We start from the raw sequence: 21,223 nt of genomic DNA, 5'->3' as shown, positions 1-21,223 counted from the left end.
GAAAGAAATAGCACATTTTAGAATCACATCAATATATTGTAATCAATTCTACAAAATTTACAAACTTTTTATTCATTCCGGACAGATGTAACTTTAACCCTTAACTTAATGCTATGATACATATGAAGAAGCACTATGACGTGCAGAAGGAGATGTTTTTATGACATATTTCAAGAGCAGAGAGAGAGACAGAGAGAGAGTGAGGAATGTACTTCAGCCTTCCTAGGTAGACGCTATTTCAATCTCATATTTCGTCATGATAGGAGTTCCATGCACAACGGTGTATCCAGTTACCGTTCGTGAGGGATCCGAACCAAAAGCGCTAGTGCTATGTGTTCCATTTGAAGTATCATAGACAGGTGCAGTTGGGTATGAAGTATCCGATATCAAGTGCTGAAACGGGTTAGTTGAAGGTCTAGGAATCTCAATAGCTCCTTCCAACATTTTCACCACAACACTCATCGAAGGCCTTGCCTCAGGCATATACTGGACACACCAAAGAGCAACCTTTACAATTCTCTCAGCCCTCTCTTTATCATTCTCCTCTATTCTGCAGACTACCATTATCTCTCCTAGTTCTCCAGGCTCAAACTTCTTCCAAACCCACCTTGGGAACCAGTCTTGGGTGTCTTGAATATTAATGTCAAGATTCCTTCTCCTGCCTATGATCTCAAACAATAGCATCCCAAAGCTGTAAACATCACATTTGTGTGTTATAGGAAGCCGCATCCATACTTCCGGTGCAGCATAACCAGGAGTGCCTCTGCCCCCAGTCATGGTTATATGAGTATTATCCCTGTTACAGAGCTTGGCCAAACCGAAATCAGCTACTTTTGGAAAGAAATTTACATCCAAAAGAATGTTTTCAGGCTTTATATCGTGATGGATTATTCGTTGTTGGCATTCTTCATGCAAGTAAGCAATCCCTCTCGCTGTCCCCACCGCAATTTCATGAAGCTTTTCAAATCCTAAGTCCTTGTTGCTATGAAATAAGAACTTGTCAAGCGATCCATTTCCCATGTACTCATAGACAAGTGCTCTGAGGTGTTTTTCAAAGCAGAAGCCGTAAAGACGGACCAGATTGAAATGGTGAATTCTTCCAATTGTACTAACTTCCGCCATAAATTGTTCCGCGATTCTCTTGTCTGAGCTCCCATTTAGAACCTTCACTGCTACAAGGGTTCCATTACAAAATATCCCTTTATAAACTGCACCAAAACCTCCTTGCCCCAACAAGTTGGTGAAGTTATCAGTTGCAATCTGAAGTTGTTGAGAAGTGAACCTGATGGGCTTCTCTCTTTCCATATCGTTTAGAAATTTGTCCATTGTGAGTGACCGGAAGTCGGGATTTACTGTCTGACTTCTTCTTTTCTGGTATTCTTGAACCACGAGAACCACTATAACGATCTTCACTAAGAGGACTCCTGCATAATTTAAAAATCAATGAAAAGCCATTAGCACTTGACAATTGTTGCTTTTCTAAAATGAAATAAAGATCAACAAGTAATTAACAACAAACCAAAGCAGAAAACAGAAAGCAAACGGGGAGAGGGATAGATCTTACCCAAACCTATGGCAAAAACCGCTATCACTACACCAATCGACATTAATCAGGAGATATATTACAATGGAATTATAAAAAGCATTCAACAAACTCCCAAATGTTCTGTAGTAGCAGAATTTAGATTACACATGACAAGATATGGATTTCTTTAGACGGAAAGCTCAAGGTAAAGAACAGTTCGGTAAGTCCATTCTTTGACCAAACTGAAACTATTCTAATGGTTGAGTCCGTGTGGGGTTTGTTGACTTTGGTCTCAATTTGTACCAAATACCAATTGTTGTAAAGTGATGGAGCCCACCAGTGAAGACTTTGGGGGATGGTTTGTCTGCCAATCAAAAACACAATGACATGTGGAAAAATTATCATGCGTGTCATTGCATTATTGGCCGGGGATAGCAAAAAGTGTTATCCACGTTACATGTGGAAAAATTATCATACGTGTCATTGCATTATTGGCCGGTAATAGCAAAAAGTGTTATCCGTGTTACATGAGAGTTTATCTCATTCCCTCCACTCACATGATGAAGAACTGCACATCCACAGGTGCAGTCCACAGTTCAAGATTTCAGCCATAAATAGGCACCTTCACTCCTCTGCTAAGATAAAAAAAAATGAGAAGAGAAACGCAAAAAGAAAGAGAGCCAGCAGTAGAGAGAAAAGAAAGAAGAGAAGGAAGAAATAGGAGAGAAGAGAGAGCAGAGAGTGTTGCCCAGTGAATCAACCTTAGAGAGGGGAGGGGGAATAAGGTTAATAGCAAATTTAAATTTAAACGCGGATAAGTAAATTGACAAGCACACTAATAAAGAGATAGGGAAAGAGAAATTCAAACTCCGAGATTTATATTGGTTCAGTCCTCCTGACCTACGTCCAGTCCTCAAGCACACCACTTGAGAGTTCGATCCACTATGTTGAAAAACTCCTTGCAGGTGGAGTTGAAACCTTTACAAAGCTAGAGCACACCACTCCTTCGCTCAAGGTGAAAGACACCCTTCTCACCTCACAGGGTCAAACCAACCCTCTTTACAAGTTTGAATGGAAATCAATCTCGGAACAGAAAAAGTCTCTCCTATTTGAGAGGGATATACAATTGAAGCTCACACAATGGAAACTCTCCTTTCTGAGTAGATAATACAAAGGGAATTTGAACACTAGAACTCTTGTATGAAATTGAACAGGATTGGCTCAAGAGAAAATGATATTCAGAGTATGATGAATGCTTGTAGGCTTGGATGAATATCTTCAGTTTATTTTCTACAAGAAATCTGCCTACGTATTTATAGGTGTAGAAATATAGTCGTTGAAAATATAGTCATTAGGGTTACAGCTGTAATTAGGATGATAGCTGAAAATTAGGCATTAAAATTATAGCTATTTGAAAATATATATCTGTTGAAAGAAACAGATCCGTTGAAAAATAAATATTCAGCTTAATTCCTGTTTGCACAGTGCACAAATTAGCTTATTTCCATTTTTAACATTCAAGTAAATGTCTTTCTCCTTTTACTCTAATTTATTTTTATATTACTCCATTTACTTAAGTTTACAATGTAAATAAGGAAGTACCCCCCATTTGGATTCAAATAAAAATACTAGAAAATCAATGTAAATTCGAGATATGAAAAATTGGTTCTAGTGCAAAATACGATTTATGCTAAAAAGGATGGTTCATTAAGTCAAAATATACTTCATATTAAAATCCCATAAAATCAAGTTTTCTTATTTGAAGTATAAGGAATAAAAGCCGCCAAAAATTATTTTGATGAAATAAATATTTGGAAAAACATTTTTCATACTTAGCCAATATTTGATAAAACAATTATTTCAGTATGATATGAATGCATGAAGGAACCTAAGGTCAATCTAGGTAAAGAGCCTTTAGATGTTCAATTCATAAAGAGGTTTACAGGAATAACCTAACTCTTCTATATTGAAGAAATATATGCTTGAGTGTCGGCTTCTTGCTCAGTGTTCCAAACGTCTTCCCGTATGTACAGTGTTTTTGATCCATTTGGGATTACCTGCTCCTTACAACTTATCACACTTGAAATACATTAGATAAATAAGGAATAATTTGTTATCATCAAAATATGCACAATAATATTAAAAACCATAAGGCTAACAAAGAAAAAATAGTGAGCCAGTGAGAGAGTAAACACTAAGTTGTATTCCCTTTGTACCGCTTTATTTTTCGTAGTAAAAAGGTTACTGTTGCTGCTCTCCGGGGACGTAGGCACAACTTGCCGAACCTCATTAAATATTGTGTCTCATTTACTTTATATACAGCTTCAATACTCCCGCATCATATACCGTTCATTTCACATAACCAATATGCCTGTGTGGTTTTTTTTTTTAAGAGATTAGGTGTCCCTTTTGTGTGTGCTTTTTTCAGCCACACTTTGAATCAAGCCTGGCTCAAAAAATTTGGGTTCGAGTCGAGCCTTATGGGCTTTTTTTATTTTTTGAGCCGAGTGAGGCTGAGGTTTCAAAGACCTTGGTCCGAACCTGTCCATTGGGCTGGGGCCTAGACGGGCTTGGTGGGCAAATTCTTTTTTTTTTTTTTTTTAAGTCTATTAAATATTTTTGTTGCAAATTTTTAGACAACAATGAAGAAATTAATTTAATTCATAACATGTGTAATAAAAATAAAAAGTGATATTCAAAACCAATTTATAATCAACTGCAACTTTTAATAGTTGGTAGGTGGAAGTCCACCTATGTGCAAAATCATTGTCTACATTTTGTCTTTTTCATATTTAACTCATTGCAAATTTACCCATAATTCATGCCTCTTATTTGATGAATTCATGATACTTACAATATTAGTTATTTATTCTTCTACACTCTTTGGCCAACTCTATTATTCTATGTATATTTTATTTATTATGGCCAGGCCGAGCCTAGATGGCCTCAAACAGGTCTAGCCAAGATTTCAAACCATTGGCCCAAGCCCTACCTATTCTTAGAACAAGTTGAGGTTGGTCGGGCTTTGGCCCATCGGGCCTCGGGCTACTCGCTTTGGCCTGCAGGCTGTGGAGCAAATGATGATCCCTACTTTTGGTTTGTATCTACTTCAAGTGACTTTTAAGAGCAAGATTGAATTCAAAACCATCTTTACAGTGATTAAATCTAAATTTGTAGGCAAGAGGTTTGTAGCTCAAGTAGTTAAGGGCATTTACCCATAATCTGTTTTAAAATTGATTTTCCCCTCACCCAATATCGCTTGTATATATAATAGAAAATTCTAAATTTTAAGATTATAGTACTCATGCTTAAAACATGTACCGCATGTCTAATTATGAACAGAAAAATCATTAATTTGTGCAATAAGAAGTGAAATAATTTTACAAAAAAAAAAAAAAAAAGGTTATAGAGCTCATCTTCATCACAATCAAATGGCGGTTTCTATGAAAGAAACGCCGTTTTCAAGTACTAAGACGTCGCTTCTTATGGAAAAAGCGTCATGTGATGCTGTTTACCACATAGGTTTTTATATAATAACAGTCGTCGTCTATTAGTAAAGAGTGCTGCTATTTCCACCCCCTTATCCTATTTTCCCACCCACCTTATCTTCCCACCCACCATGTAACACAAACTTATCTTTCCACCCACCATTATTCCTAAAATATCCTTTAATAATTATTCATTCTAGTAAATTCTATTTGCTAATCATTAGTATTTTTTTTATAAAAAAACATTAATTGTATTTTCATATTTTCCATTACAATAAAAAAAATTCTCCAATTAGCCCATCCCCACTTAAGTCTCTCTCTCCCCCCCACGACCCAAACCTCTCTTCCTTAAAAAATATAAACCCTCAAAACCCAAATAGAACCCATTGTATTTTGATTCCCATGATCATGAATGGTTCCTTTGCTTCTCTCTCTCTCTCTTTGATATTCAAAATAAACTATTAATTTTATCTTATTTCCAATTATTTCTCTCAATTAGGAATTCCTTTTTGTCTTTTGAGTTCTAAAGCCTAGATATGGTTGAAGGTTCTATTGTTTTTGGAAGAAGGAAGTATATTATGTCTGATTTGAAAAAAAAATTAGCCAAGTAGAAAAAACTAAAGATTCTAAATTCTAGTCCAGAAGGAAAAGAAAAGGGATTAGATTTCAATATGGCATGAAACTAGACAATAAAAATGGATATTTGAGTTTCAAAGTTTGGGTGGGTTCTGTTCATCCTTTCTGAAGAAAGAAGCGGGACATTAGATTCCCTTTGTTTTATTTTCCTCAAGTAAAAGTGGCGATGTGTCCTTTTTCTTTTAACCCTTAGATTGAATTTTAATGATGTGTCAAGCTTATATTAATAAATAGAGAGAGTTTTAAATTTGTCCTTAAAAGTCATTTTGCAAGGATAAATTTGTTTTTAAAATTTTGAAGATAAAGTGGGTGGGAAAATAGGATAGGTGGATGGAAATAGCAGCACTCTTAGTAAAATGTTCGATATTTTAAAATAACCGTCGTCATATGACAATTAAAATGTCAGTTTTATAAAGAATGCGTCATGTTTTTTATTATTAAATGACGGATTTATTAAAAATAGTCGTCTTTAATTCTCCTTAAAGGTTGTATCTGGTGTTCAATTCTCCTTAAAGGTTGTAAATACCACAACATGCATATTCTGTACATTATCACAAGCAAAATTTCACATCCATTCATACCAATCTCGTGGCCAAGTCCTAACCCTGCAGAAGAAAAAGGGGTGAACAGAAATATAGAAATACAGAAACATTAGAAGATTACAACTTGGCATCTCACAAAGTTGCAAATTAAACTTCTAATGCGAAAGAACAAAAGGAAATGTTTCTCACTAAGGCAAGCATGATTTTGAGCAATAAACACTGCAATGGCTATGTGTTTTTGCAGGTTTGCAAAGAATATATATTAATACAAAGAAGGTGCTTTTCCAATTTCCATCAACTTAATCAGAAACGATTCAATATAGACAGAGTCATGTGGCTGTATATATAATATTGATGTGACACGCAAAAAAAAAAAAAAAAAAAAAACCCATTTTGTAATCACAGAAATATTGATCCCATATGGAACTTATGAAGAAGCACTATGATGTGGAAAAGGACATGGACCCCATGGCTGATGAATCCTGGATCTGCCACTGCCCTTTAGGGTACCCTACAAATTTTTTTTCAACGACCCAAACCATCTATTTTTTAAGTTTATATTCATAGATCATCCTTGCAAAGAATTAGACAAATCAGAAACTGTTTCGACATCCAATTGTGTCCTACAAAATCAATAAACACGGTGCTTCAAGAAAGTACTAAAATTTCAGTAACTCAATTGAGTGGTCAAATGATATCGGATTCAAGTGATTTTTTGTATAGATGATCTTTGAATGATTATCTGAAAAATAGACGATTTGGATTAGTGGAATACAATGCGGAGTGGGCCCTACCAGGGTGTTCCTCAAATAAGCTTATTTGAGGGATCCCTCAATAGAAGCTCTATATATATATATTTATTTATTTATTTATAAAATTGTCAAAATATGGGCCTTGGGGCTCTTGGGCTATGTTGATTAAATTAAATTTTTTTTTAATTATCTAAAATTTGAATTCTGTTTGAACAATTATTACAACTATTGGATGAAGAGGTATCAGACCTTTATATAACAGACAATTCGTTTAAGCGGGATATAGAATTTTGGAATCACATTATCACTTCTCCACAAATAATCACTTCTTGAGAGAAAAACATATCACTGTTCGCCATAAATCAAAGCGATTATGCTTAGACTTTGATTTGTGATAGATTAATCCTGGTGGGCAGTACAAGCGCAAGAGGTGGAAGAAAAATATACTGTCTAAAGGACACTGCAACTATGCAAGACTCTATCACCCAACCAAGTCAGTATTTTTATTTTGATTCTACTGTTGTATTGAATCTTGCTGTATTAATTTGATTTAATAATATATATAGAATTTATTTTTGTGTTATTATATTATGTTATTTGGTTATATTCTGATTGTTCTCCAACAAAAAATAATTGAAGAATAGAAAGGGAATAAAAATAGAGGGCCCTACTACATTTACTTGTTTGGCCGCCAGGAGTATGCCAAAGCGATGCAAAGTCACCAGAGGAAATCAAGTATGTGCTTAACATTGAAGAGTCATGGCGCAAGTAACTTGGTGTAATTGTTTCCTTGCGAATCTGCTGCACACGAAGAGTAAAGGTCAGCCAAACAATTATTAGAATGTAAAAGTATTAATCAAGCACACATCAGTAAATGGCTCAGTTTCCATAATCTACAATCTGCAGCACGTATAGAAAATATATATAACCTTCCACACCAGTAAAAATTTCGAGTAAAATCTAAAATAGCACTGACATTTACAAGGGAAGCCAAAATACAGGGGAAGCCTTGTTCCCCAAAATTTAATTAAGGAAATGAGGCAAATTGATTTTCTCTCTTCTTTTTTTCTTTTGATTTTGACTTAACTTCCCCGGACACTTATTTTGATTTTTAGGTTTATGTGGGTTTTAGTTTTGAGGGCATTTGAGTCTATTTAGGCGAGTATTTTGCTATTTTTGAAAAAAATTATTAAAAACTGACATTTATAAAAATTGGGTGTAAATTTTGCTATTTTTTATTTTATAAAAACTCATGAAAATAATGATATAAAAATAAGAAGTACTTAGAGAGGTTTCACATGCTAAGAGCCCGTTGGTACTTTTGTCAATGCAAGTATCTTTTACAATAATGTGTGTATAAACCATTGATCAAGTTTATTCTTACCTAAATGTGTCGTCCGAATTAATAGTGTAACAACATAAGTATTTGTCTGGTAGCAAAATTTAAAGGATTGTGTCTTCTTTCATGCAAATTCATGATTATATCTTCCCAAATCCATATATATTTGGAATATATTGATTAGATTTAAAACATGAAATAAATATTGCATTTAAAAACTCATGAATGAATGGAATTTGTATCGTTCCTATTTTTCTTCGCAATGTGACAAAGAAAAGGATAAAGGCAGAACTACGTGCTTGACGTTGTACGTTCTTTTAGCAAATACGGAAGGGACGTGTTTTTTTTTTTTTTTTTTAAAGTATTGCGAACGTTGGTGGGATCGAAGAAAATGAAAGGGAAAAAGCAGAGAGGATGTTTTTGGTAGCTCAGTTGTGCACTATTCAGGAGAAACAAGACCTCTCATGTTCTTTTCTTAATACAGTCATGTGTGGACAGTGGCTGTATGATATTGATATGAATAGCACATTTTGGAATCACATCAATATATTGTAATCAATTCTATAAAATTTACAAACTTTTTATTCATTCCAGACGTACATAAACCCTTAACTTAATGCTATGATACATATGAAGAAGCACTATGATGTGCAGAAGGAGATGTTTTTATGACATATTGAAAGAACAGAGAGAGACAGAGAGAGAGAGAGTGAGGAATGTACTTCAGCCTGCCCTAGGTAGACGCTATTTCAATCTCATATTTCCTCATGATAGGAGTTCCATGTACAACGCTATATCCAGTTACCGTTCGTGAGGGATCCGAACCGAAAGCGCTAGTGCTATATGTTCCATTTGAAGTATCATAGACAGGTGCAGTTGGGTATGGAGAACCCGGCATCAAGTGCTGAAACGGGTTAGTTGAAGGTCTAGGAATCTCAACAGCTCCTTCCAACATTTTCACCACAACACTCATCGAAGGCCTTGCCTCAGGCATATACTGGACACACCAAAGAGCAACCTTTACGATTCTCTCAGCCCTCTCTTTATCTTTCTCCTCTATTCCACAAACTACCATTACCTCTCCTAGTTCTCCAGGCTCAAACTTCTTCCAAACCCACCTTGGGAACCAGTCTTGGCTATCTTGGATATTAATGTCAAGATTCCTTCTCCTGCCTATAATCTCAAACAATAGCATCCCAAAGCTGTAAACATCACATTTGTGTGTTATAGGAAACATCATCCAAACTTCCGGTGCAGCATAACCAGGAGTGCCTCTCCCCCCAGTCATGGTTATATGAGTATTGTCCCTGTTACAGAGCTTGGCCAAACCAAAATCAGCTACTTTTGGAAAGAAATTTGCATCCAAAAGAATGTTTTCAGGTTTTATATCATAATGGACTATTCGTTGTTGGCATTCTTCATGCAAGTATGCAATCCCTCTCGCTGTCCCCACCGCAATTTCATGAAGCTTTTCAAATCCTAAGACCTTGTTGCTATGAAATAAGAACTTGTCAAGCGATCCATTTCCCATGTACTCATAAACAAGTGCTCTGAGGTGTTTCTCAAAGCAGAAACCATGAAGACGGACTAGATTGAAATGATGGATTCTTCCAATTGTACTAACTTCCGCCATAAATTGTTCCTCAATTCTCTTGTCTGAGCTCCCATTTAGAACCTTCACTGCTACAAGGGTTCCATTACTAAATATCCCTTTATAAACTGCACCAAAACCTCCTTGACCCAACAAGTTGGTGAAGTTATCAGTTGCAATCCGAAGTTGTTGAGAAGTGAACTTGATGGGCTTCTCTCTTTCCATATCATTTAGAAACTTGTCCATTGTGAGTGTCAGAAAGTCTGGATTAACAGAGTTACCTTTCTGCCTTCTTTTCTGGCATATCACAATCACGATAACGATCTTCACTAAGAGGACTACTGCATAATTTAAAACTCAATGAAAAACCATTAGCACTTGACAATTGTTGCTTTTTCTAAAATGAAAAAAAGATCAACAAATAATTAACAACAAACCAATGCAGAAAACAAAAGGCAAACGGGGAGAGGTATAGATCTTACCCAAAACTACGGCAATAACTGCTGTCTCTCCACTATTTGAGGACGGTGGACTTTGGTAACTCGACATTAATCAGGAGATATATTACAATGGAATTATAAAAAGCATTCAACAAACTCCCAAATGTTCTGTAGTAGCACAATTTAGATTTCACATGACAAGATATGGATTTCATTAGACGGAAAGCTCAAGGTAAAGTACAGTTCGGTAAGTCCATTCTTTGACCAAACTGAAACTATTCTAATCGTTGAATCCGTGTGGGGTTTCCATGATGATGATTTGATAACAAGGCCGGCTATAGAAAATGATGATTTTATATTAAGGTTCCAAAACCTTTGCTTTGTTTTATCATCTTTGGACTACATTACATATATATAAAGAAGCAAACAGACAAAATCTGACCTCTCTAAGTATTTAGCGATAAGTCCCAAGATGTCAAAAAGAAACAAAAGCAAATGACATCTGGGAAATTACACGGTTTATACCGAGCGCGAATTCATAAGTATTTAATATTATACATATCAGTCTCCTTCAGTTGAGGGATATCTCTCAACTATGGTTAAGTTTAAGCAAAAATATTCTATGTAAATGTTGAGCAAGAGTGACAGGTACACATGGAGACACTGACATGATCACAAAAAAGTCCTGGGAAAGATAAGAAGATTAAAGCTAACTTTCTCAGGTTGCAGCTGGCAAATTGCATAATAGGAAGAAACTATGCACTTTTTATATATGACTATTGCAAATGGGAGAGAAAACTAAAATCACAAATAAGAAAGGAAAAAGATCAAGCATTTTAAAAAGCCTCCCTTTAGTCTAAACTTCAATAAACTTGTTGACTTTCAGTGAGCTGTGTTAGAGAAATCTCATGACATGTTCTATCTCACCTGGACCTGATGGTAGCTGTTATTATTACCCTGGAGCCTTGACGATGGCGGATCCATGAATTTTCCTCGGAGGGTCAAGATGAAGCTCCCATGATTTTCCTCCCAGGAAAGTCATCTCTATAAGGAACAAAACAGCATCCAGGCATCGGATTACATTGTCAGGAAAAGGAAGAGGAGTCAAATCCCAGAAGAAAAATAACCAGTAGCTATAGCACTGAAATTGTGGTTTTAAAATAATCAATTTCTTCAGAAATGGTAACATCTTTGGCTGAAGAAGGAGTTGGCGCATATCATCTTGACTTGGTCCTGATTTCTCTATAAATTATATGTTTTTGCATGTTGAAGCTTTAGCTTTACGAAAAGCTCTACATTTTCATCACTTTGAAATTAGAGGAGATTCTAAATGTGATCTTATTCAAAATTTGAAGAACCAGGGTATCATTCCTTGGAAAATGACTTCCATTATTCAAGATATCCATTTCCTTATCCAGCAAATCCCAATAGTCCACTTATGCTGTAATTTCAAAGAGACAAATATGGTAGTAGATCAATTAGCTAGTATTGGTCATTCATTATTACATCTTTGTATCTGGTTTAGTAATTTTCCTTTTTCAGTTGTTTATCGTTACGAAACAGTTGTTTGATTTGATGTGCAAAAGGAGAGGATTTCTTGATGAAGAGACCAAGAACCTTGAAGCTCCTATCTGCACTTCTCATCCTACTGTCTCATATTAGGTTGATACCAGACTGGAAGTTTACTAATGGTCATTTGTATCTACACGTGACAAGATTGGACGGGCAATTTAAACTTCTAGTGTGGGGATAAAATGCCCGTCCAATCTTGTCTCATGTACAAAATGCAACTCCACTGCTGATTTATTGGGTTCAAAGAATCGCTTAGAACAGGAAGCCACTGCCCTCTCTCCCCTCAAGAGATTAAAACTACATAGAGTACATATGGTTATGATGTTGAGAAGTTGACACAAGCAAGATTGCATGGCAGCTTAATGGGGTAGAGGACCAAAAGTTTGTCAGCAAAGTATGGACTTAGAGGAGGTTATATGGTTTCTAAAACTGTTAGAAACCAAACTCAGCTGAGCTGCTGTTACACGTATTCGGCTGCTCCACAGATAAGTAGATAGATATATAGTATGCATACTCAATAGAAGCCTGCATGAGACTCTCTTGCAATGAATTCTGAAAACCAACACAGTTTTCCGGTTGAAGAGCTAAAAGCAGTTCTGGTATAACATATACTGATTTAAAACATGTGGTGTTACCTGTCCAGCTAGAAAGTTATAAGTTACACATCTGCACCTTGCTGGAAATTTCTTTTGGTTTCTCATCGCCCTTTTCCTGCAATCAAGGGATCAAGTCATTGGTTGCAAATAACAGCAAGTATCAGCAAAGGTCAAGTAAGTTGAATGTTAACAAGATGTTCAAGTTGGCAAAATATTTTCCCAATATGAGAAAACATGTGGCTGCATATGATATGATATGACAAGAAGCCAGCAAATGGATCATTTGGTCATTGGTGAATATTAAATGGTAGTACTATATCTTACATGTATTTATAATCAAATCCTTGCTGTAAACCCTAAAGTCATTGCAGTAATCAGTTGTATATGAACACCGAAATGGTGGTTTACATTGTGGCCTTCCAAGAAATCATAAATCTGCACCATCAGTTCTATAAAATTCCAATTTTCTTTATCAGTATCATTTTGAAAATATACAAATTAAATCTAAGATGGCTAATAAGGAAAGAGCAGTTTGATGTGCAAAATAAGATGTTTTCTGTGCATCACTCTGCTAGACATTTAAAGTAATGCATCTAGAGGACAGGGGTATACTATCAGTGATGAATGATGATTACCATATTTTGGAAGAGAGAGAGAGAGAGAGAGAGAGAGAGAGAGAGAGAGAGGAATGTTCTTCAGCCTACCTAGGTACACACTATATCAATCTAGTATTTCGTCATGCAAGGAGTAGCGTGCACAACGCTGAATTCAGTTACTGTCTGAAAGGAAATCAAACCAGAAGCGCTAGTACGTTCTGAATGAAAAGCTGAACCGACAGGTTTATTAGGGTGCAGTGCCTGGCATCAAGTTCTGAAAAGGGTTAACTGAAGGTCTAGGAATCTCAGCTGCTCCTTCCAACATTCTCACCACAACACTCATCAAAGGCCTCGCTTCCGGCTTATACTGGACACACCAGAGAGCTACCTTAACCATTCTCTCTGCACGCTCTTTATCTTCTCCTCTATCCCACAAACTACCATTAGCTCTCCAGGTTCAAACTTCTTCCATACCCACCTTGGGAACCAATCTTGGCTACTTGAATATTAATGTCAAGATTCCTTCTCCTGCCTATGATCTCAAACAATAGCATCCCAAAGCTGTAAACATCACATTTGTGTGTTATAGGAAATCCCAGCCAAACTTCTAGTGCAGCATAGCCAGGAGTCCCCCAGCCCCCTGTCATGGTTATATGAGTATTTTCCCTGTTACAGAGCTTGGCCAAGCCAAAATCAGCTACTTTTGGAAACAAATTTGCATCCAAAAGAATATTTTCAGGTTTTATATCGTAGTGGACTATTCGTTGTTGACACTCCTGATGCAAGTAAGCAATGCCTTTGGCTGTCTCGATCACAATTTCATGAAGCTTTTCAAATCTTAAGATCTTGCTTCCATGGAATAAGAACTTGTCAAGGGAACCATTTGGCATGCACTCATAAACAAGTGCTCTGAGATGTCTCTCAAAGCAGAAGCCATAAAGACGGACCAGATTGAAATGGTGAATTCTTCCAATTGTACTAACTTCTGCCATGAATTGTTCCTCAATTCTCTTGTCTGAGCTCCCATTTAGAACCTTCACTGCTACAAGGGTTCCATTGCCAAATACCCCTTTATAAACTGCACCAAAACCTCCTGAACTCAACAAATTGGTGAAGTTATCAGTTGCTATCTGCAGTTGTTGAGTAGTAAACCTGATGAGCTTCTCTGTTTCCATATCATTTAGAAACTTGTCCATTGTGAGTGTCAGGAAGTCTGGATTGAAAGAGCTGCTTCCTTTCCAAGTTATTATCTTCTTTACTACAAGGAAGATAGCAATCTTCATCACAAATATGATTGCTGAAAAATGTAAGAATCCTTGGCATGTTTACTTGAAATCTGAGTAAACGAAATCAGAACGGGAAATATTTGGAGAGAGAGAGAGAGAGAGAGGGATCTTACCCAAGGAGCAATGGCAGCTATCTCTCCCCTTGACATTATTCAGGAGATAGATTACAATAGAATAAAAATCATTTAACAAACTCCCAAATGTGCAAGACTAGCAGAATTTAGATTTACACATGACAATATTTTCAACAAGGTGAAGGAACTTTGCATGTGGATTTCATACAGAGCTCAAAGTGAAGAACATTGTGATGACAAAGCCAGCTTTCAAATGAACATTTAAGTTAAAGCATTACGATAGTATTGAAGCTCCAAACAGATTCTTAGCTGAAACCTTGCTTTATTAGATCCTATTTTGACTACATATGAAGAAGCAAACACAAGTGATAAGTCCCAGGATACTATAATCAGTAAACAGAAAGAACAGCAAAAGAGACAAGGGAAACTTTACCTAAGTATGATTCACATTTAGGTTTAAGGAATCAATGGTTGCATAGTTATATAAGTGACAGGAAGTCAACATATGGACATATTGCAAACGGCGTATGGGCTTGTCTCTTGATCAGGAAAAGACAAGGAAGGCCAAGGAATGAAGATCAAAGGTAACTTTGGCTACAACATTATCAATCAGTACCAACTTCCATCGGATAATTACATTGTAGGAGTTTGGGAAAGCACAAGTGCCTAGTAATTGAAAATTCCTAAAAATTGATGGATTAGTTTCTAGAAAGCAATAAAAGAGAAGAAAACTCAAAAGGGCAGAGAGGAAACTCTATTTGGAAAGACACAGGAACGTCCAATCCATGAAATTCAAATAACACATCCCTATTGCAAAACTAAAGTGACCTTTCTAGTTACTTGGAGAAAGTCAGTTAATTAACTTGTTGATGTTTTAGCCAGAATTAATTGAAAGAAGCAGAGGAAATTTGATTTGCATTCTCTTAATCAAGTTTAATTAAAGATTGTTAGTTTGTAGGAGGTGTGATGTGAGTTGCTCTGATACCACTTGTTGGATTGTTAGGGGAAACAAAGTGATTTTATTAGATTAGAGGAGAATAGTACAAAGCTTGGTATAGGCTAATTGGCCTTCTTCATATCTTATTGGCTTATTGGCCTCCTTAGTATTTTGGCTAATTGGCCATCACACTTGACTTAGATTAGTTTGGGCTATTTGGCCCTTACACTTTGATTGGTGAGCTTATTGGCTCCTCAACATGGCTTGGTTTGGGTAGCTCTTGGCTCCCACATAGATTGGGAGTTGATTGGTTTACTCCACATTTCATTGTGGTAGCATGCCTATTTATAGGCATTCTCTTGTTCTAGAAAGTTCTTCCAACTTCAATTGCTTTTTGTTCCACCTCCTTATTCTTTTCTCCACAACTCTAGATTCTTCCACCAACTTGATCTCTTTACTCAACAAGTGTGGCTTTCTAGAATAATCTTCATAGTTGCATGTAGTTGCTGACTTCCCACCAAGCTTCTAGAATAGTTTAGGCTCTTCCACAAAGCTTCTAGATTTCTCCACACATTTATTTAGCACAAATGTGCATTAATTTCAACAAAGATAAACAGTAGTTGCACATCATCAACTTGAAAAGATTGAAAGGAAATTAAGGGGGGTGTATTCAATTAGGATTATAAAGCGTTTAAAAAGATTTTAAAAATCCGGGTGTATTCAATTTGGATTTATATAAACTTTTAAAAAGTCTATAACAGTTTGGGTGTATTCAATCTAGACTTGTTTGAACTTTTAAAATGTCCATTTAAATGTGGGTGTATTCAATTAGGACTTGGAAAAAGTCCATTTAAATTTACCTGTATTCAAAAGGAGATAGATTTGGAAGGATTTAATTAAGTGTTGGAGTTTGGAGAATTTGTAGGGTTTAGGTATAAATAATAAAGGCCAGCATAAGTCCAACCTCCACCCCAAAGATTTCAGACGTCGTGTTATTTTTTTTATCTCTGCAGAAGACGAACCACCCTCCAAAGGTACGCTCTCTCAATATTCTTGTTGGCTTTCCTTCTTCTTCCATGGTTTTTCTTGTTTATTACTATTTGTTGATGATTATTGGTTGATGTTTTTCTTGTTTTATGGAGGTTTTGCTTGTTATTAGAGTGTAACTTGTTTTTAGGGTTTATCTTGGGGTTTGGGTTTACTGGTACTCCGGTTATGAAGTTTTCTCAAGTTCATTGTCAAGCAACAGGTGAAAATTTAACACATGCAAAAATTATGAAGGAAAAATGGGGAAAACACATGCAGGCATTCAATCGTAAATTATGCACATGGAATTTCTTACCCAGCAAAACTTTGCACTCTAGAAAAAGATGATTGTCAACCAACCGTAATACTCACATTAATAAGCTCGTTCAACTGTCTTTTTTTTCTTTGGATTGGAAGGAAGAAACAGGTTTTTTAATATATAAAATTAGCTATACTATTTTTTTCTTTCACCCTGTGAGTGTTTAATCTTCTTTTTATTATATATTTATGTACTTGAATCCATAAATCCAATGACTCAATTACCCAGATCCTGAAAAAGAGGGAAAAGTGAGTTTATCATGTTATCTTCTTTAGGTGCTGTTGATAGTTGTTTTAGATTTTGCTCCGTTTTTCTGCACTTTTTATGTGACATTGCTGGTATATCATAATGCGTCTATTGTTATCCTTGTTTGTATAACTAACAATAATTTGCATGTTTATATATACATATATATATATATATATATAATAATAATTTAGAAATGGGAGATTGCGAACAAGTTATTGGAAAAGGGAAAGCCAAGAAAGATTATAGTGCTTGGAGTGTGGAAGAGAGCAAAATGTTGTTGCAGCTCATGGTTGATGCTGCATCTCGTGGATGGCGTGATGCCAATGGCGTGCTAAGCAAGGCAACTGTTGAAACCAAAATACTTCCCATCCTTAATGAAAAACTTAGGTGTCATAAAACCTATTGTCATTACCAAAGTCGGTTGAAATATTTTAAGAGAGAATATCAAAAATATTCACAGCTGATGCGTCATAACTCTGGGTTTGGGTGGGACTCAACCACAAAGAAATTCACTGCTCCTGAAGAAATTTGGGAAGACTACTTTAAGGTTAGGTTCTTAACTTCTCTCTCAATATGCGCTATGTGGTAATCTAAGTACATAATTCATTACTAATAATTATTATTTTATTGTTGTTTTTGTAGTCCCACCCAACCCACAGGCATATTCAAACAAAAACTTGTGAGGACTATGAGGATTTGCAAATTGTCATTGGGAATGCAACTGCTATTGGAAAAAACTCATTAGGATTGGGTGATGGTACTGATGCAAGAACTTTTGGGGTGGAAGATAGACAAGTTGGAATAGAGGACTTTGTTTATGATAATGACACTCAGGCCTTTGTACCAAATCATAATGAAGCATCACACCAAGATCCACCACTTGGACATTCTTCTTCATGAAAGTATTAGGTATTTATGAAAGTATTAGGTATTTATTAATGGCAAGAAATTGAGAGGGAAGAAGAACTTTATGAAAGTATTAGGTATTTATTAATGGCAATCCAAGCAGTAGCTCATGCGTTGAATGAGTTTATGATTATCATGCATAGTCAAAATGTTGAACGTCCATTAACTCGACGAACAGTTACCAGGAAAGGATATAACTATATACATAATGCTTTGAGTGAGGATCCTGAGCATTTCCGACAAATGTATAGAATGTATCCAGATGTGTTTCACAAGTTGTGCAATATTATTAGAGAAAAAACACTGTTACAAGATACAAGGTTCATTTGTGTAGAAGAAATGCTTGCGACATTTTTGCGTGTTGTGGGTCAAAATAACAGATTTTCTGTAATACGTGACACATTTGGTCGATCCCACTTCATTGCTAGTAGAAGTTTCAACAAAGTTTTAAAGGCTTTGAACACATTAGCACCAGAGATGTTAGTCAAACCCGGATCTGCAATGCCAGCCAAAATAAGGGAAAGTACAAGGTTTTACCCTTACTTTAAGGTAAGTGTTGTCTTGTGTATCTTCTTTACTTTTATGTAATATTTTTAAAATCAAGATATAAACTTTGAATTTATTTCAGGACTGCATCGGAGCGATCGATGGCACACATATTCCAGCAATGGTAATAGGAGTTGATGTAAGCAGTTATCGTAATCGTCATGGAACAATATCACAAAATGTATTAGCAGCTTGTAACTTTGATTTAGAATTCATATATGTGCTTAGTGGGTGGGAGGGCTCAGCTCATGATTCAAGAGTACTAAATGATGCTTTAACAAGGAGGAATGGACTTAAAGTGCCACAAGGTATTTTTTTTCTTTTTTCTTTTTTCATTAACTGTTTACATTAGATCATACATTGGATACTAAAATATATGTATTCAATTATCAGGTAAATATTTCTTAGTGGATTGTGGATTTCCAAATCGACGCCAATTTTTGGCTCCATTTCGAGGTGTTCGATATCATCTCCAAGAGTTTGCGGGTCAAGGTCGTGACCCTGCAAATGAAGTTGAGTTGTTCAATCTTCGTCATGCGTCCTTGAGGAATGTCATTGAGAGGATATTTGGTATATTTAAATCACGATTTACAATTTTCAAGTCTGCACCTCCATTCCCATATAGGACACAAACAGAGTTAGTGTTAGCTTGTGCTGGACTACACAACTTTCTTCGAAAGGAATGTCGATCAGATGAGTTTCCTATTGAATTGGAGAACGAAGCTTCTTCATCTTCATCATTACCGATTAATGAAGGGGATCCTGAACTAGTTTTCCAAACACAAGAACAACAACGAGCACATGCTAATGAATGGAGAATTGGTATAGCTTTGAATATGTGGAGAGATGTTGGCCACAATGACACCCATAACACTGCCAGATGATAGGGCCCTTGCTTTTTGGACAAAGGGTTGCTTTTTTTATTTTTTTAATTATTTTTTTGGCATTGAATTTTTGGATGAAGAGTTTGCTATTCTTATTATTTAAAAGGGAAATTCAACTCGTGGACAACTATTACTCTGCTTTATGAAATGAAAACCCCTCTCTCTCTTGCTCTCTCTCTCTCTCTCTCAAGTCAACTTGCAGTAGCAGACAACTATTACTCTGCTTTACAACCCGATAGATCTGACTCTATAACAAATACGAAGTTAAAGAAAATAGTGTTGGAAAGTAATAAAGTCTATGCAAATAGATCTGACTCTATAATAAAAGTTCATACAAAAGTATGGAAGTCTATAATTAATGTCTATACAAGTTTATTTAAAAATCCGGGTAAAATCTATAGTAGTTATACAATCCCAGGAAATATGTCACTTAAAAAAAATCTTTCAAAATCGTACACAATCCTAATTGAATACAACCCCCTAAGTAATTTCATAAAGAAAGAATTCGAATCCGAATCCGGCCCAGTATATACACAAAACTCAGAACCTTACAAACAAAACTCATAACCCTACAAACGGTAACTCGTGTACAAATCCAGCAACCCATCAGGAAACGGACATACTCGGATCTTTAGAGACGAAAGGGTGGGTCAAAAGCTGAGCGGCGGTCCACCGCTTTTCGGACTCCTTCTGCAAGCAACACTCCATGAAACTCCGAAACTCCTCCGACACCCCCTCGGGCAAGCACGGCGGCTCTCCGAAACATATGGCGCACATAAGCGTGGCCCAGTCTGGTTTCTGACCCGGAGGCAACAACGGAAAGTGACCTATGTAAAGCTCCATCAGGGTTAGCCCTACGCTCCATATGTCACCGGCGTAGCCACTGTAATTGCCGCCGTAAGTATCCGGGTCAAATCTTTCCGGGCTCATGTAAGCACAAGTACCCACATAGGAATTGCAGGCGTCCGAGGTCCGGCACAGGATCTTGCTCACGCCAAAGTCGGCGATTTTCACTTCCATGTTGCTGTTCACCAAAACATTGGCGGGTTTGATGTCGCGGTGGATGATCTTGTTGGTGTGGAGGTAGTTGAGGCCGTTAAGAACTTGGCGGGCGACGTGGGCAAGATTGGGCTCGGAGAAGGTGCCTTGGGCTTTAAGCAAGGTCTCGAGGGTGCCGGAGTCCATGTACTCCATAAGGATCCCGATATCTCCGGACGGCTTCTCAAAGATTGCGTGGCAGCGGACGACGTGGGGAGAGTCGGTGCGGCGGAGGATCCCCATCTCTCGGAAGAGCTGACGGCGGACTGTGGGGTCGTTGGAGTTGCCATGGACGAGTTTGAGAGCGTAGGTGGTGGAAGTCCGCTTGTGATTTACCTTGTAGACGGTGCCGCTGTTACCGTGGCCAAGGACTTGGAGTTTCTCGAGATCGGAGGCGGAGATAGCGCCGAAGGAAGAGTTGTTTGTGACGGCGGTGGTGGGAGGAAGGGGAACGGAGAAACATGGGCGGCAGTCGGAGGGTTCGGGCAAGGGGAGGCGGAGATTAAGCTGGCGACGTTGTCGAATGAGAGCCATTTGTTTCTAATTTGGTTGGAGATGTGTTGGTGGAGTGGAGTGGAGTGGAGTATATATAGGGTTTCCTTTTTCCAAATAGAAGTAGGAATGAGAAAAGAACTTGCGGGCCAAGCAGCCGGCATCATCCAAATGGACCCCAACGTTTTCGGTTTAGGATGATTTTCCTTTGTTTTATTAACTAATTTAGAGTGCTGCTAAACGAACCCTAAAATTAACTGAGTACACCCTATGATCTAAGTACACCCTAATATTTTAATTAAAATGTAAAATTAACTAAGTACACCCTATAGAACTACCACAAATACCCCTGGTACACCCTAATACTTGTAGCATTATTTTATAGTTGA

At 36.8% G+C, this 21,223-nt stretch overlaps 3 protein-coding genes and 2 pseudogenes across 3 annotated transcripts; 1 reads left to right on the top strand and 4 right to left on the bottom strand.

The window, feature by feature from the left end:
- LOC110753476 (rust resistance kinase Lr10-like) lies at nucleotides 1-2,785 on the bottom strand. The gene is made up of 2 exons (XM_088251872.1): nucleotides 1,565-2,785; nucleotides 1-1,424 (listed from the first exon to the last, which is right to left on the bottom strand). Exons 1-2 carry the CDS (start codon nucleotides 1,605-1,607, stop codon nucleotides 223-225), a joined length of 1,245 nt encoding a protein of 414 aa, XP_088107998.1. The 5' UTR covers nucleotides 1,608-2,785; the 3' UTR covers nucleotides 1-222.
- Nucleotides 2,786-8,822: 6,037 nt separating this feature from the next.
- Nucleotides 8,823-10,584, bottom strand: LOC110753467 (rust resistance kinase Lr10-like). Its single transcript, XM_021954379.2, has 2 exons — nucleotides 10,356-10,584; nucleotides 8,823-10,214 (listed from the first exon to the last, which is right to left on the bottom strand). The coding sequence occupies exons 1-2, from the start codon at nucleotides 10,420-10,422 to the stop codon at nucleotides 9,016-9,018; spliced, it is 1,266 nt and encodes a 421-aa protein (XP_021810071.2). The 5' UTR covers nucleotides 10,423-10,584; the 3' UTR covers nucleotides 8,823-9,015.
- A 2,601-nt stretch (nucleotides 10,585-13,185) lies between these two features.
- LOC110753453 (G-type lectin S-receptor-like serine/threonine-protein kinase At1g34300 pseudogene) lies at nucleotides 13,186-14,288 on the bottom strand (annotated as a pseudogene).
- Nucleotides 14,289-17,161: 2,873 nt separating this feature from the next.
- On the top strand, nucleotides 17,162-17,868 carry LOC110746730 (uncharacterized protein At2g29880-like). Its single transcript, XM_088253872.1, has 2 exons — nucleotides 17,162-17,515; nucleotides 17,611-17,868. The coding sequence occupies exons 1-2, from the start codon at nucleotides 17,162-17,164 to the stop codon at nucleotides 17,866-17,868; spliced, it is 612 nt and encodes a 203-aa protein (XP_088109998.1).
- Nucleotides 17,869-19,755: 1,887 nt separating this feature from the next.
- Nucleotides 19,756-20,878, bottom strand: LOC110753466 (mitogen-activated protein kinase kinase 9 pseudogene; annotated as a pseudogene).
- Nucleotides 20,879-21,223: the final 345 nt, after the last annotated feature.

Source organism: Prunus avium, chromosome 1 (assembly GCF_965620075.1).
Source record: "Prunus avium chromosome 1, drPruAviu1.hap1.1, whole genome shotgun sequence".
NCBI lineage: Eukaryota > Viridiplantae > Streptophyta > Magnoliopsida > Rosales > Rosaceae > Prunus > Prunus avium.
The sequence above is the reverse complement of the archived record's forward strand: the minus strand, read 5'-3'. Positions and strand labels throughout refer to the sequence as shown.